Source organism: Poecilia reticulata, linkage group LG16 (assembly GCF_000633615.1).
Source record: "Poecilia reticulata strain Guanapo linkage group LG16, Guppy_female_1.0+MT, whole genome shotgun sequence".
Classification (NCBI taxonomy): domain Eukaryota; kingdom Metazoa; phylum Chordata; class Actinopteri; order Cyprinodontiformes; family Poeciliidae; genus Poecilia; species Poecilia reticulata.
Window position 1 is genome coordinate 25,836,179 of NC_024346.1, and position 14,943 is coordinate 25,851,121.

At 40.1% G+C, this 14,943-nt stretch overlaps 1 protein-coding gene across 5 annotated transcripts in view; it reads right to left on the bottom strand.

The window, feature by feature from the left end:
- Positions 1-14,943, bottom strand: part of LOC103478276 (myelin basic protein) — a 98,500-nt gene that overhangs the window by 16,927 nt on the left and 66,630 nt on the right. For all 5 annotated transcript variants that reach the window (XM_017309439.1, XM_017309441.1, XM_008431996.2 and 2 more), the window contains exon 3: positions 7,288-7,372. In XM_017309439.1, the coding sequence (XP_017164928.1) occupies positions 7,288-7,372 (85 nt within the window). The remainder of the gene's footprint in view (positions 1-7,287; positions 7,373-14,943) is intronic.

The following is a 14,943-nucleotide window of genomic DNA, read 5'->3' on the forward strand; positions in this document are numbered from 1 at the left end:
ATAGGAGCTAAAGTTGGTCTGGACTGAGCTCAGCTGAGGTTTGGGGGGGGGAAAGAGAGGATGATCTTATTAAGTTATGTTTGTGGCCACATCAGCAACTGGCTGGCCGTCATCGGCTGCTCTGATGTCACTGAATCTAAGCTTGGGAAAAAAAAAAGGAAGAGAGTTACCTTCGTCATTTGTGCCTGACTAAAAGTATGCCAGTGGTATATGGGGGCGGGGGGTAATAATGTTGAATCTATGGTGCATAGTTTTAATCTCAGGTTAAATAATTTTAAAGAGGTAGTATTATGTGTTTTCCAGCCACATACTGGCACCTTATAGCACAATCAAATAACTATGTTACCTTCAGTTGTTATAAAATTCTGTATATGTAATTTAATATCTTGAAATTGGGCCTCTGTCTTTTTAAGAACTCATTCTGAAACTCCGGCTTTGGGAAGTCATCTCAACATCGCGCCGCTATTAACCCTTTAACAACGTTTCTGCCAGTGTTGCATTGTGAAGTAGCTCGTATAATGAGCTCAGGTGATGCCTGGCAGTTCCACTAGGTGTTTGCTAATTGATGCTGGCTAGTCTGAAGGAGCTGGGCAGCGGTTCTCCACTTCAGACTTAGCAGCTTGACCAAAACGAATCAATGAATATAAGCTGCATGTTTCTATACATCTCAATATATTTAACTATGCAACAAATGCTTTAGGGAAACTAAGGCAGGATTAAGATAGTGAAGTCTTAATGTAGCCTGAGTAAAGATCAGTTTTCATAGCAGCTTATCTTAGGTTTCACTAAACTCCTTCTCACTTTTTAAATCAAAGTGTGTATTTTTTTTTTACAAGCATTATAAACATCCAATTTACAGTAAATATAACCAGTGAAGACCGCAGAAGGAAACACCAAAAACCAAGAACAATATAGTTAGAGGCTGGATAAAAAGGTGATTTAGGCTATTCCCTGCCTTAGTTTGTGAGCCTGTGTCAAAGATGTGCATCTGTTCTGTGTCTCCTCATCGACTTACAGTACAATAAATCCATCTCTACAGTGTCAAGTCATCTTTACTTCATAAAAAAAGCAGTTTGATGCTTTTAGCTTTTCACAGTCTAAGGTCCATATCAGCACAGAAGATTCATTCTGAAATATCGGTGCTGTGTTGCAGCATCATTTCCTCCCGATTTCCAAAACATCACAAAGATGTGCATGTGAATATCCAATCTTTAGTTTAGCGTAGCTCAAAGAAAATCACAGACTCAGTCTTCCACTCGATACATGTTTTTTAACAGTTTGCTTGAGAGAGCAACTTTAAATGGATGGCAGGTAAGATGAAGCCGATCCAGTAATGGGTTTAAAACATGTACAATTTGAGAAAAACACTGTGGTTTGAAGCAAGAAAATGGGTTTTAGAAACAGTGTTCAGGCCTCGGAGATGAGAACAGTGAAACTTCTTGAATATATATCATTTCTTGGTGAACATGTTTATATTCGTGTATTTCCTTTTGGATAGGAGATATTGTTGATTTTTTTTCTCTCCCCCTTTTGTACGCAAGGGTATTAAAAGAAACTGAAGACAAAAATGAAATTAACTGCAAAGTAACTACTCTTTGGAGTTAATTAGGGAAACTATCTTCTTTTTTCCTGAAGATAAAGGCTTCAGGAAAAAAAAGCAATCATGTTGCACACAATACTCAACAGCTGAAAGTTCTTTACCAAATACAAATCTTGTAAGTGGCAGAGAAAATGTGATATTTAAAAGGTTTGGATTTCTCAAAATCCTTACAAGCGTTAAGGATTTATAGCAACCCTTTCAATCTTAAACACTTTTTTTTTTTGGTCATAAACACAATTGTGAATGTACTTTATTGGATTGGACATACAAATGCAATGTAGAAGGAAAACAATACACAGTTCTCAACATTTTCTTAACAAATAAATATCTAACAGAGTTTTATACACCAATTAAAATGGAGCATGGATCACTGCAGACCAATCAAGCAAAGCCCTTGACAAGGCAGGAAAGGAGAGTGCTATTAAAATAAGCCAAGCAGACATACACGGGTGAAAAGTCTGGGACAAGAAACCATTTGGTGGTGTGCCAACGGGGCTAAAATGGCAGAAGAAAAAGTCTTTGTAGAACAAACGACAACGGAAAGTCATGTTTGACAAACGCAAACCGAATGTTGGAAGCCCTCTGTCGGATGAAACAAACAGTTCTGCCTGCATGTAAAACAGAAAACTAATACTGCAACACCTGGCCGTTCTGAGGATGAAGAAATACACAAAAAAGTGCGCCTACGCAATGTTAAAAAAATCTGGTGATGGCGATAAAATTGATAAATGTTGCAATGACCATATCAGGTGGAACACATGCCTTTTTTATTTCCTTTTTATTCTAACCTGTTATTACCTATGAGATGCATTTTTTAGTATTTTTGGTAATTTCACTTGTGTCCAGTCAGAGCATCTGGTGTGTTGAGACTGTCCAACTAGCTAAATACTGCAAAAGCATGAACAGTACAACTCGATCATACTTAAAATAAACTTATTGTATTCCCAACAGTCTTTTGCAATATAGATATTATACACACTGATACTGCATTCGACATATATTGTGCAGCTCCATAAAAAAAACATAGAAATATCTCAGCAGTGTTATGTTAGAAAAGAAATACCGCAACCAGGTTAGCAGTATTGGTGGTATTGTGAAAATCTTAAAATAAGCAGATTTCTTGCTTACACTCTATATCGGTGTGTATGACTCAATCTTGGACATGAACAGGCTGCATATGTCCATGCCTGCCAACACTTCACACCATCCTCCACAGAGATATGCCCAGGAAATGTGATCTAAACGTAAAATGATCTTTGTGGCAATGCGACGCTTGGCGAGACAACCGAACCAAAGTCTGCTCCACTGTTTTCTGTCCATCCGAGGTTTGCTTCTCCATCTGTGATCGGTCTCTTCCCACTGCAGCTGGCGATAATGGCAGAGCAGACCGAGCCAGGACCAGAAAAGGCAGAGGTCTGGGTTTGTGTCGCTGGGCCCGTTGCGGCCCGCGCAAGGTAATGAATTCATAATAGGCTTTTAACAGTCGCCCAGCAGAAGGAGGCGTTTGCCCTTCACTGAAAGAGCACAGCAAACAGGGAGTAGTGCGCCGTGGAGAAATCCAGAAATGCTGGATGTGCCGAGATGAGTTACGATTCCTTCTGATGACAAGCAAAGACACTCCAATAAAGGCAGCTAACCCAGTGGTTATAAAGAACTGGAAATGGACTGGTGGTAATAGCTCCCTGTGAATCGAGTTGACCTAATGAAACAAAACTATTAACAGATCCTAATAAATGATATGTAAGAACAAACAGAAGAATCGCAATGAGGCTAACGTTGTGACTTCGGCTTCACTTTGCCCTCAGCATTGACTGGTGCTGGCTTTGTTAAAAGAACCGTCAAACATTTAGCATAAACTCTGATTAAGGTCAGTCAAGAGTGCATCCAACCAGTCAATTATTTATACATGACAACAATTCTGTAATACTAACAAAAAAAAGTTGGTTTTTGAATGGATGGAACAAAAAATAACTGGAGATTACAGCTAGTAAACCGAACTGAGCTAATCATGCTAATCAGTGAGAAAACATGGGATTCTAAATCATATTGTCATTTTAGGAGAATAAACTATGCTTACCAGAGTAAATGGTGAAAAACACTGAAAAACACTGTGTGAGTGATCTCTCACACAGTGTGACATTATCTCTGCTCCTGATATATTGATTACCCCTGAGAGAGGTAAGAAATCTGCCAGAGACACTCGATGTATGCATCTTTTGCAAACGGCGCTCAATAAACATGGAGCCTATTTTGAACATCTGCCAATGACAAGCTGCTTTTCAACTCCAGCTCAGAAAAATCAGTTTAAGTAACAAACAGGTTTGTCTTTAAGGGGCAGGTAAAGCTTGGTAAAAGTCACTTTTTAAAAGCCGAATGTTGAGGAGCTTCACCTGGGTCACCTTTGTTTGCCAACTTTAAAGATACCACCTAATTAAACTCCATCCTACTTTGTTCAGGTTTTTATCCCAAGCTGCTGGAGGCACAGCTGTGGAAAAACCCCCCAAAAAAACAAAGAAACCTGGATAAAATAAATCAGAACGTTTCGATTACGTTCACGCCGATGTATCCGGGAGCCACGTTAGTTCATGCCTTCCCCCGGACGATGCTTTTTTTACGCCTAACGGCTCCATTTTGAACGATGACCCGCGTCTGTTTGAGTCTCTTCCTCACTGATCAAACCAAACGGATGACTGCAGAGGGGCACATGGGGGCATTAATTACTGCAGGAGGAAGGGACAGAGCAGATCAATCAGACAGAAGCACTGCATTGCAGAACCTCTCTGCTAATAATGACTGAGCACAACAAGACAGCGTGGTGACAAGTCATTATTTTGAACAGAGCCATGTTTGCTTATTCCGACGCCGCTGTGATTTAGCGTGCAAAGCCCACAACACATAAACACAATCCAATTAGCCAGATTAATTGCCGCTGCATATTGGTTATTAATCTAAAAGGGAGCGCAGTTAATGCCTTTAACAGTGTAAATAATCTGTTATTGTATTTACCGCGTAACAGCTTAACCCATAGAAGATTTAGGGCCCTAAATCTCAAAAGTCGAGAGGGAAATTAGTGTAAAGTCTCTAATAGTGTTGCGTTGGAACATAACCGTACCGCTCGTGATTTGCTGTCCTTACCATTTACCTCGAGCGAGGTCAGTGGAGTCACCAGGAAGTTCAGGAGCTGTCAGCTGTGCTTTAGTTTGAAGTGTTTCTCACACACCGTCAGGCGCTCCGTTGCTGATGTCTCTCCTTCTTGGAGCTGCGTAATCAGCGCAGCGACTAGCCAAAACCCCTCTGCTAACAGGTCGACGGTTAATCAAGTGCATTTGATGAACACTTGACTTTTTATCAGAGCGGAAAGTCGTGACAATATTCATCTGAGGCAGACGGTGGATGTGAGAACGAGCCTCTAATTCCCAGGCTCTTGACCTTTGCAGGTAATTCATGTCTCGAAGGTTTTCTTTCTTTTTCCCAGGTGAACTTGCTTAGATAATACAATCGCAACGTAACGTCGCAAATTCATAAATTCTGTTCGGTTCCCGGCTCGTGCATGTGAACTAAAAATAAAAAAAAAAATAAAAGGAGGGAAAAAAGTAATTTCCTTCACCCTTGGTGGTGTTTGAAAACAGAGTCTCGACTCAAGACTCCATCATCAGAGTTAACAAGCTCTAACAGGAAGCCTCAGATGATGTCATCATTAGGAGAGAGGTAAAAAAAAAAAGTGCCACGTAATTTTTTTAATTATATTTTCTGTATGAATTACATAATAGGATTTAGCTTAAAAAAAGTACAGATAAAAAGATTTCAACAAATTTGTACTAGTAATTTTTACCCAATTTTAGACATTTATGCAAAACATAAAACTATTTGGCTTCTAAAATGCATCAGCTAGGAGTCAAACTGCAGACGTCTTCTTTCTGCTTCACCAAACTCTGCCCTCATCTGCTGAGCTGCAGTATTACAAAGGCCCTTTTTAACCTCTGTCCACTATCATGCATCATCTTTCTGTGGTTCGAGCAGGAAACCTGTTTAAACTGGCTAAAGTCTGCTCACCAAACACCCAGACGATTTTTGTTTTCTCATCTCAGGAAAGACCAGGCTTGAAAAAAACTGACTGAGCTTCATTCCCCACTGAAATAAAGTAGCTCTTCACTCCATGTGGACTAATGTCACAGTGTCTGATTAGCAGTCTCTGAGTCAGTGTGTGGAAACAGAAACCGTCACAACTGCCTAAGTGACAAAAAAAAAACAGATGGTGAGTGAAGGTACCGCTAAAAGATGCTGTGTCAGGGTGAATTTACAGCTTTCTCTATCTTAGCAACAGGCTTCAGTCCTTCATCTTTTCTAGAAATGCAGAGTAATCAGCTGCCAAACGATTTTTTAAAGCCTGATTGGCCCTGACAGTGTGCCCCGTTCAAATAGGGCTGAATATCAGGAAATGATGTCATTCTAATGACATTAGTGACAACTCCAATAATGATTGGAGCACCAACCAAGTTTCTGTCATTTCTCTAAGACATTAAACAACATCCCAGTAACTCATCTCTGGCTTCACCACCAAAGCCAGTACAAAAAAGGTGAAGGAAAAAAAAAAAGCATTATATGCTTGCATTAAGGTCAGTCAAGAGTACATCTAACCAATCAACCGTTTATACATGACACTTGACATATGGTGATGTGATGTGTTTAAGAATAAATTCAGAGGAAGCAAAAATAAGTACAACGCTGTCAAAAAGAAAACTATTTTCTAAAAAAAATCTACTAAACACATGGTGATTAATAAAGAGTGAAAGAGAGCGACACTTCAGCAGCTAGATGATAAATGTTAACAGCAACAGTTCACTTAAATGTGATAGAAAGATATTATATGAATGTAAACTTGAAGAAAAGTAAATAAATCCTTGTAAGCTAACAAGTGTCCAAGCTAGCAACCTAGTCGGACGTACGCCGGTGCTTTTAGCTAACGGTTAGCCATTTAAGATCATTGGAGACTGTTGTGTAGTTTGACGCTGTTCCATCCACCACATGCTTGTCCCAACATGCTGGTGGGGGTATGACATCACTGTACAACAGGTAAGGGAACTTTTACTACAAAAAATATTTCACAGAAACTAACAAGTACTAACAAGTACTTTGAAAGGAAGGCTTGAATGTATGACAGCACCGTTTATTTTTGGGTGGGTTTCCCTCTTTTGCCTGTTGCGGAACATGATTGATAGGGAAATGTTGCCAACCTTTGGGGAAAAGTTACGAACCGATATTCTCAAGGATTTAGACGGGGAGTCCATGACTCGAGTAACGCTAGCCATAGTAACTGTGCTAATTGCTTGTATAAGATGTGAGTTTAAAATGTCAACTTGTTTTAAATAGAAATTCCTTATCGACAACAACTGCTCTTTCACACATGCAAATGAACCTTCCTGTGCTCCTAGTACAACTAATAACTGCCTCTCCTGGCAGGAAGCCCAGAAGACGATATTTTGAGTTACGTTTCCTTATCTTACATTGTGACTGTTTGATCGAAATCGCAATGAGCCAAATTGATAAAAGCATGTCAAAGCTATCCTTCTAAAAAAGTACATTTAAAATCAAGCACAAAACTCCAATTCATGCCACTGAGGCAGATTATTACTTTTTAAAAATCTGCATGTAAATTCCTACCGATGGCGTGTTTTTAACATCCTTACCAAAAACTTCATCCGGTGATTCAGGCTCGGCTGCTTCCTTTGGTGTTTCTGCTGCTGCTGTCGCTTTGGGTTCAGGTGATGAAGCCTTTAATAGGAACACAAAAACAGATTGGAGAGGTGAGCTGAGATGCCATGGCAACAGAGCAAAGACGGAGAGCAACAGACAGTGAGAGAAGGAGAGGAGAAATCACAGAGATACGTACAGTACAGCTACACCGATCTGGGCTTTTTAAACCTCATTAGCTCACAATTATGCCAGCATCCGTTCATTTAACACTCAGGAGGTTGCGCGTTACTCCTAATCAATCTTGAGATCAGGTGATTTTGATTGCAGCAACAGTTTTATTACATTTTCGCTCGGGATGGTCGGAGATTTCTGCTGCCTGGCCTTTTCCTATGAATGCCGTTTCATTTTTGTACAGTTTCAAAGCCTTAAAAGCAACAATATGGCTTTGATATGATACCTGCATAAACAATATATACCATAAACATAATATATATACTATGCTATAAACATAGTGAAGCAATTACAGGCTAACTTCCTGTACAATGCTAACATACTTTTAGATTTAGGATTGAAATAGCACAAATTGGATATTTATACCTGCTGTAAACTCATCACCAAGTAAAAAAAAAAAGAAAAAAAAAGCACAATATTGATTGAATGTTTTTACCAAAAAGTAACAAATACACCTCCCACAGAAGATTTGAAAAGCTTTTAAGAGAACCTCTAATATAGCAAAGTAGGTATTTTTCAATATTTGTGTTCTGTTTTATGAAGATCAACATGTATAAAAGTCCTCCTTAATGCTTTGATCAGTTAAAAAAAGAAGAAAAAAGAAAGAAGCATGTAAAATAAAATGTAAAAATAAATAGAAATAGCTTTTGTTGTATTCCTAGGAAGTATGAGGGATAATCACTTTTTCGTAACAGCTATATTTTTTAGAACCACCTAATAATTTAATAAATACTTATTCATTAAAGGGTGGATTTTTATCCATTTATGATTATGAAATACATAATCATAATGTATTTCATAATACACTGACCTACACTTGTCCTGTGTAGGTCAAGTTAATAGGTTTCTATGCTACTCAGAAGTATGGAAATAATGTGAGGACTTTAATCACATTTTGTAGGTACATCAAACATCAATAAAGATTATTTAATTATGAATTACTTAGAATCAGTTTGTTGGAACTGCAGACTACGTCCAGTACATGATTGGCGATTGGTAGAAAGAGGCAGGAGATTCAAACTTTCCCAACAACAGTGGAAAACCTGATTTTTTTTTCCTTATAGCAGTGGTCCCCAACCTTTTTCTTATCGCAGACCGGTCAAGACTTCCAAAATTATATTGCGGCCCGGGGTGGAGGGAGGGGGTATGTTGGTGTTCTTGCTAAAGCCTGTATATGCCCGATTTGGGTTGTCTTGGCCCTTTTATGACAGCCTGTGGGGTTTTCCCTGACTGGGAACTACAATACAACCTGTTGAATGTGACAGGTAGCCAATCAGAAAGCGCGGAGGCGTAAGAACAGAGGGGAATCCCAAACAGCTGACATATGAGCAACGGAGATGATACCTGGAAATGTTTATTATTATATGTAAAGGTCATTATTATATATTATTATGTTTATTCAGTTAAAAATGTTAACTATGAAAAAACATATTCACCTCCAAATCATAGTGCAGCAAATAGAGCGGCTGCTCCCGTCGTCTTTTATCCACCTCCTTTGCTTTTTGTTACGTCTTTTAGTCAAATGACTCCACAAACTATCACAATTGCTTCTACATCATCATCATCCGTGTTTGGTTATTCTAAATTCCCGTTATGTTGGGGGTTTTACTGGATTATCCTCTGGAATCAGGATGTTTGTGACTGGAATCGGTTCGTGTTGCTCCTGCCTTGGACACACGAACCGATCGAACCTGTTGGACTTTTATCAACTTTGTGGTCACAGAGGTTTGGAGAATCGGCCAGCAATTCTTAAATCTTTCTGTCTAAACCAGACTTAAGACTCACAAGCTCTACTCATCTCCTCTCGACCACTGCCCAAACGCTCGCTGACTCTGGTCGCTATGGTAACGTTTACATACTCCTTCAAAATAAGATACAGATGTGCCACAAAAATGAACATTTTACTTTCGTGAAAATTTTAACTCACAATAATGACTAACGGGAGCCCTGAGCTTGTTTCTCTGCAACGGAGTGATGAGAGACAATAACACACGAGGTGTGCTGCTTGAGCACAGCCTGCTTGGTCTCTACGTGGCGAAGCAGTTTGAAGCTTCATTGCCTCATTAGCAGCCGGTCGCTGCATGTTACGCAGAGCGGCTTGTAATGTGGGACTCACCTACCGGTCCGGGATAAATCCATTCTCCTGTCTCTTCTCTGGGCCTTTTCCCCTTCGCAAAGAAACTTTCCAAAGGTATCTGATCTGTTTCTTACTTTTTCTTACTCATTTTGTTGCTTGTGGGCTCAATGTAGACGTGCAAGTAACCGAGAGAATCCGGTTAAAGGATTTTTCAAAATAAAAGACCCTCCAGACTTAAATGATAAATAAAACGGAAATATTTAATTACTTCTTGCGCATCCCGGTACCAATTGGTCCACGGACCGGGGGTTGGGGACCACTGCTTTATAGCATCTCATTAAAGCAGGGGTGTCCAAAGGTGGTCCTCGGGGGCCGGCATCCTGCATGTTTTTGTTCGCTCCCTAGTGGTAGTAATAATCTCATCAGCAGTCAGTGTTCTCCTTAGGCCTTCTAATGAGCCATCATTTGATGCAGGTGTGTAAAATTAAGGAAAGAACTAAAACATGCAGGATGCCGGCCCTCGAGGACCGACTTTGGACACTCCTGCATTAAAGCCACTTTAACCCAGAGCAACTGAATGTCAGGAAAGTTAGCAGTTTAAAACCTCGGTATATGTATGTAGGTGTTATCGGTAACACTGGGAAGAACAGTACAATGTAAAAAAGAACAATCAAAATCCTGCTGTAAGATTTGAGGACTGGCAGATATTACTAATGGCAGTTTTTCATTGTTATAGCAGCATAAATAATTCGCATAATGATCCCCCCCGCCCCTCCCACTCATCACAACAATAAACACCACAACTCCCCTAAACCCCCTGGAAAGGCAGATCCTGTGGCTAAGCAGTATTAAGAGTGATCATCTAGTTTCATATCGCGGCTCATAGTTGAACAGTAAAATCCCACAAATCTCTTAATCCTTGCATAAAATTGAATTTGTTTCCTCCGGATCCATCTGTTGGAAATTACAATCGAAGATAAAGCCGACGGACTTCGACGCTTCGGCCGTTCCTGGTGTTCCTGGTGGACTCCTGCAGGGAATGAAGTGGTGGGGGCGGGTGAGGGGGGGGGGGAGTAACTAGTGTCAAGAGGAACAAAAATAAAACCTAAAAAATTAAAAGAAACTAAGCTTCACACACATTGTGTCACTTTTTCCTCTGCGAGGTGGCAGTTTTGACTGCGTCGTGACAGCAAACAGGAAGCACAGGAAGCATGTGTTCTCTGCTCCAGGAAAAGCCTGACATGTCCGTCTCAACTGGAGTTTGAATTGGCTTTAAATAACCATAATCATAACCTAACCAGCAGGCCAGGCGAATCATTATGCCCACCTGAGCTGGAGCTAAGAGAATGAGTGAAAACAAAAGTAATTAGCCACTGGAACAAAACCACTCCATGTCCTGAAAAGACAACCAGGTTGTTTGTCCTCCAAGCAAAGAACGCATTTTTGTTCTCCTCTCAGTCATTCCAATCTCTTAAGTTTTGTAATTTTTTTTTTTTCCCCCCTTTTCCTGAACCCCTCACCCCCTGCGGAGAGACAGAAGACAAAAGAGGACCGACGTCATCGTTTGCAGCTCCGGTTTCAACTCCTGAGTGGGCTCAGCCAAAAACGGAGTACAAAAGCTGCCGGTACGTGGCTCCGTTCAGCGCCGAACAGGTGCGGCGAAGCGCGGCGGTGACGCAGTCTCCTCGTCTGAGGGGAGACGGAGGTCTGATGAGCGAGTGGTTACTAATGCAGATCACATAAAGGTCGATTAAGTGCCATGCCTTTTAAATTTTCCCTTACGATTTCCATCTAAGCTGAGCACAAACGTTTAAAATAATTCAGATTTAATTAGTGGCCCGTACTTATAAATATCAAAGGAATTCCACTTGAAAGACGTCTTTAAGAGAGAACCACGAAATCTGAGATAAAGAGCGCCTTGACTCATACTAATCTTTTTTTTTTTTTTTTGATAAAAAGATAAGTTTCTTCTTCTCTCTCTGCCTGACTTAGCGGATGCCAGAGGGAGCCTGATTAAGTTTCTCCCGCCGACAGTCAGCAATTTAGCCAAGACAGACTGTTGCTACTTTTTCACTTTAATTCAGTCAACACAAACACACGCGAGACTTGCCCAGAGGCATTTATCTGTATTAGACTCAGACAAAGAGATAAACAATAGAAATCCCGCCCCAACCCCACCAAAACCCAAGCCATTTATCTCTGACACATGAGAGTATTTATTTTTTATCTCCTCTTCAAAAGCGGAGCAATATGTCTTCCCTTCTGTTCACAGCCGACTATTAAAGCACGAAGGCAAAGAGACATATTTATGGTTATATGCCTTCCAAAAAAAATCTGACTCATGCGTCACGTGGTTTAATGCTTCTATAGCATAAATGAGATAATGTGAAATCAGTTAAAATTGATTAAAAAATGTCATGTAATTGGCCATTATCTACTTATTTCTCAGATCAGTGAATGCAATATGCCTAACTGATAATGTCATGTTGGCAAAAAACGCTCTTCAGTGTGGAAGTCGTCACTATGGGAAGACTCTATTAGTCATTTTCAGTATTGGTGAGGAAGATATTGTATTTTCCTTGGAGTCATATCAGCGGTTTCTACAGGCTGCTACGTTTCCATAGAGAGGGAGAGTTTGGCTTTTCACCAAACCTGGAGAAGCAACATTCAGTTTTTATATTCCTCTTATCTGGAACAAACTTCCAGAAAACAGCGAAACAGGTTGCTAAACAGGTGGTTTTTATGAAGGCTAAAAATCACCTGTTTAGAGTTGTCTTTGATTACTAATAACCGGAACACTGATCAATTTGATGTATATTTCAGGGTGATGATTCTTAATGGTGGCATTTGGCAAAATGTAATGTCTACTGCTGTTTGATAATTGTATTACCACATTTTTAGTAATATAGACAGAGATAACTGTATAAACTTTGGAACTATTTTAAGAACATTTCAATGTTTTATGACAGCTAAATTTATGCTTAAAGGATAAATTAAAAGTTTGTCATTTACGGTTCTTAAACAGAAGCGTTTCCCAAACGTAGTAATCAGAAATCGGCAACACAAATCTCCAACCGGTCTCTGCTTCTTATTATGTGTGTGCAGGTGTGTGTGTACAGTATGCTCGGGCTTCAGTTAATTCAATCTTGTTTTCCATACCAATAAAATGAATGCAAAGAAAATCCAAATCCAGACTTATCTGAATCAAATCTTCAATGTAAATTCCAACTGTACGTTTGTTGTTACGTTGTTGTTACATCCTCCTTAGATGTAAGGAGGATGCCATTTTTATATCCAGTTAAATATGGACATGGTTGATCAACATTGTATATAAAGATGAATGTATTGATGCCTCTCCACTGTATGTGTTCAGAAATGTTCAATAAAAAATAAGTATATATAAAAAAAATTCAAACTGTATAGTACAGCTACCAAGGTAAAAATGACAAACAAATGTAATTATTTTTACACGTAATTCTTAATGAGCATCGAGTTATACCAGATGGGCATCACTGTGAAACAGCATTTCCACCACATTCCTACTCTCTGATGCATTTTATGTGTTTCTTTTTCCCATCATGAAAGCGTTCAGTATTCATCCTTTGTTGGATTTAGCTCATGCATGCCCACGCACAAAAGGGGGCAGCTTTCTTATCTGTCTTGGCAGCCCTGCGCTTCTTGAAATTAGCAGAGCAGACATCCATCCGTCGGAAAGAGCCGAGCCACGGATGGCTGGACGCTTCCGGCTAATGACAACATTAGCTGCCAAAGAGAGCGATAGGTCATGATCCGCACTTAAGCTGCTTACGGCACGCAGGAAAGCAAACCAAAGTCAGACCGTAGCGTGAGTGAAAGACGGCGCTGTCGCACTTAAAGTATTAGGCTGGTGTGGTCCTGTTCATTAGAACACAGTGATGGAGGACAAAACGACAAAAAAAGAGAAAACTTAACGCTTCCCCTTCACTGACCACCTTATTAAAACAAGACAAAGCCAGAATTAGGAATCGATGCCAGATATCGTAGAGCATTATTTGTCTGGGTGGCCGGTCTGATTAGATGACATTTAATAACTGTTGAGATTTCTCCTGTTTAGCCGCCTCTCCTCCCTCTGCGACCTTTATCTGAGCGATTCGTCACTTGCTAATGTGAAACACGACACCACATGGGGCCTGCTTCCCAACAGCTATTAGAACTTCCTCAGAACTGGGCAACTTTCATACCCACCGCAGTGATACAAGCATTACCGCAGCATGCTGAGAGAGAATAACGGCGCTGGCTTTTACAGGACACCAGACAGAACGAAAAGATCGAGGGGACAGTGACTTGCAAAGTTATGCTGGCCCCTTCAATTGTATCTACATTACAAGCACGTCGTTGAACAAAACGGGAACTTTATGTGATGGACTCGACATCAAGTGGCCTTTCTTAGCTGCAGCTCTTGCTCGTATCCTAAGGGTGGTCGTTCTGCTCAAAGATGGCTCTCTGTCTCAATCTCAAGCCTTCGGCAGCCTCTAATAAGTTTTCTTGCAGCTCCATCCATCATCACAAACCCTAACCAACTTCCCTGTCTCTGCAAAGAAAAAGAGAAAGAATCCCACCAGCATGATTATCCAGTACCACGGGCCACGTTGGCGAGGGTTCGTTGTGATGTGCTCCATTAGTTTTCTACCCATAGATAGCATTTTACATGCAGACCAAAAGGTTCAGTATTGGGTCCAACCAGGGCAGCGATTCCACAGAGTAAAATGTGTTTCTTATATGGATTATTCCAAACTAACAAATAGGATTTTTTCCATAAAGACTAGATTTATAGAGTGCCAAAAAGTAAAAAAAACAAAACAAAAACAAAAGTAAGTGATGCAACTTCTGAATAGTTTAGTGACCTTGTCGATTATGATTACCATAAACTTTTCTTGCACCTTTCTTAATTTGACATCAATACAATGTTCCAACCACTCTGTGTGATTTGTCATTAAAAATTAGCATCAAGTGAAGGCACCACAAAGTCTGACTGGCCAGATAATATATTACTGGGATCAGGATTTGAATGCGTCGTACTCAATATTCTACCAAATCCTGTTTCCAGGGCGACCTTGGTGATAGAGCTATTAATCACAATGACATTGTGATGGCAGCTGGGAATACATATGCATGCCACACTTATTTGTAAAAAACATGATTCATTTCCTTTTACGTTAATTTTTCACATAGGTTTTGAGGCTGCAAACATTTTTCAACAAACACTTTAGATCACATATGTCAAAGTCAAGGCCCGCGGGCCACATCCGGCCCGCAAATCAATTATCTATGGCCCCCTGAATGATATTTAATTACTATGAGA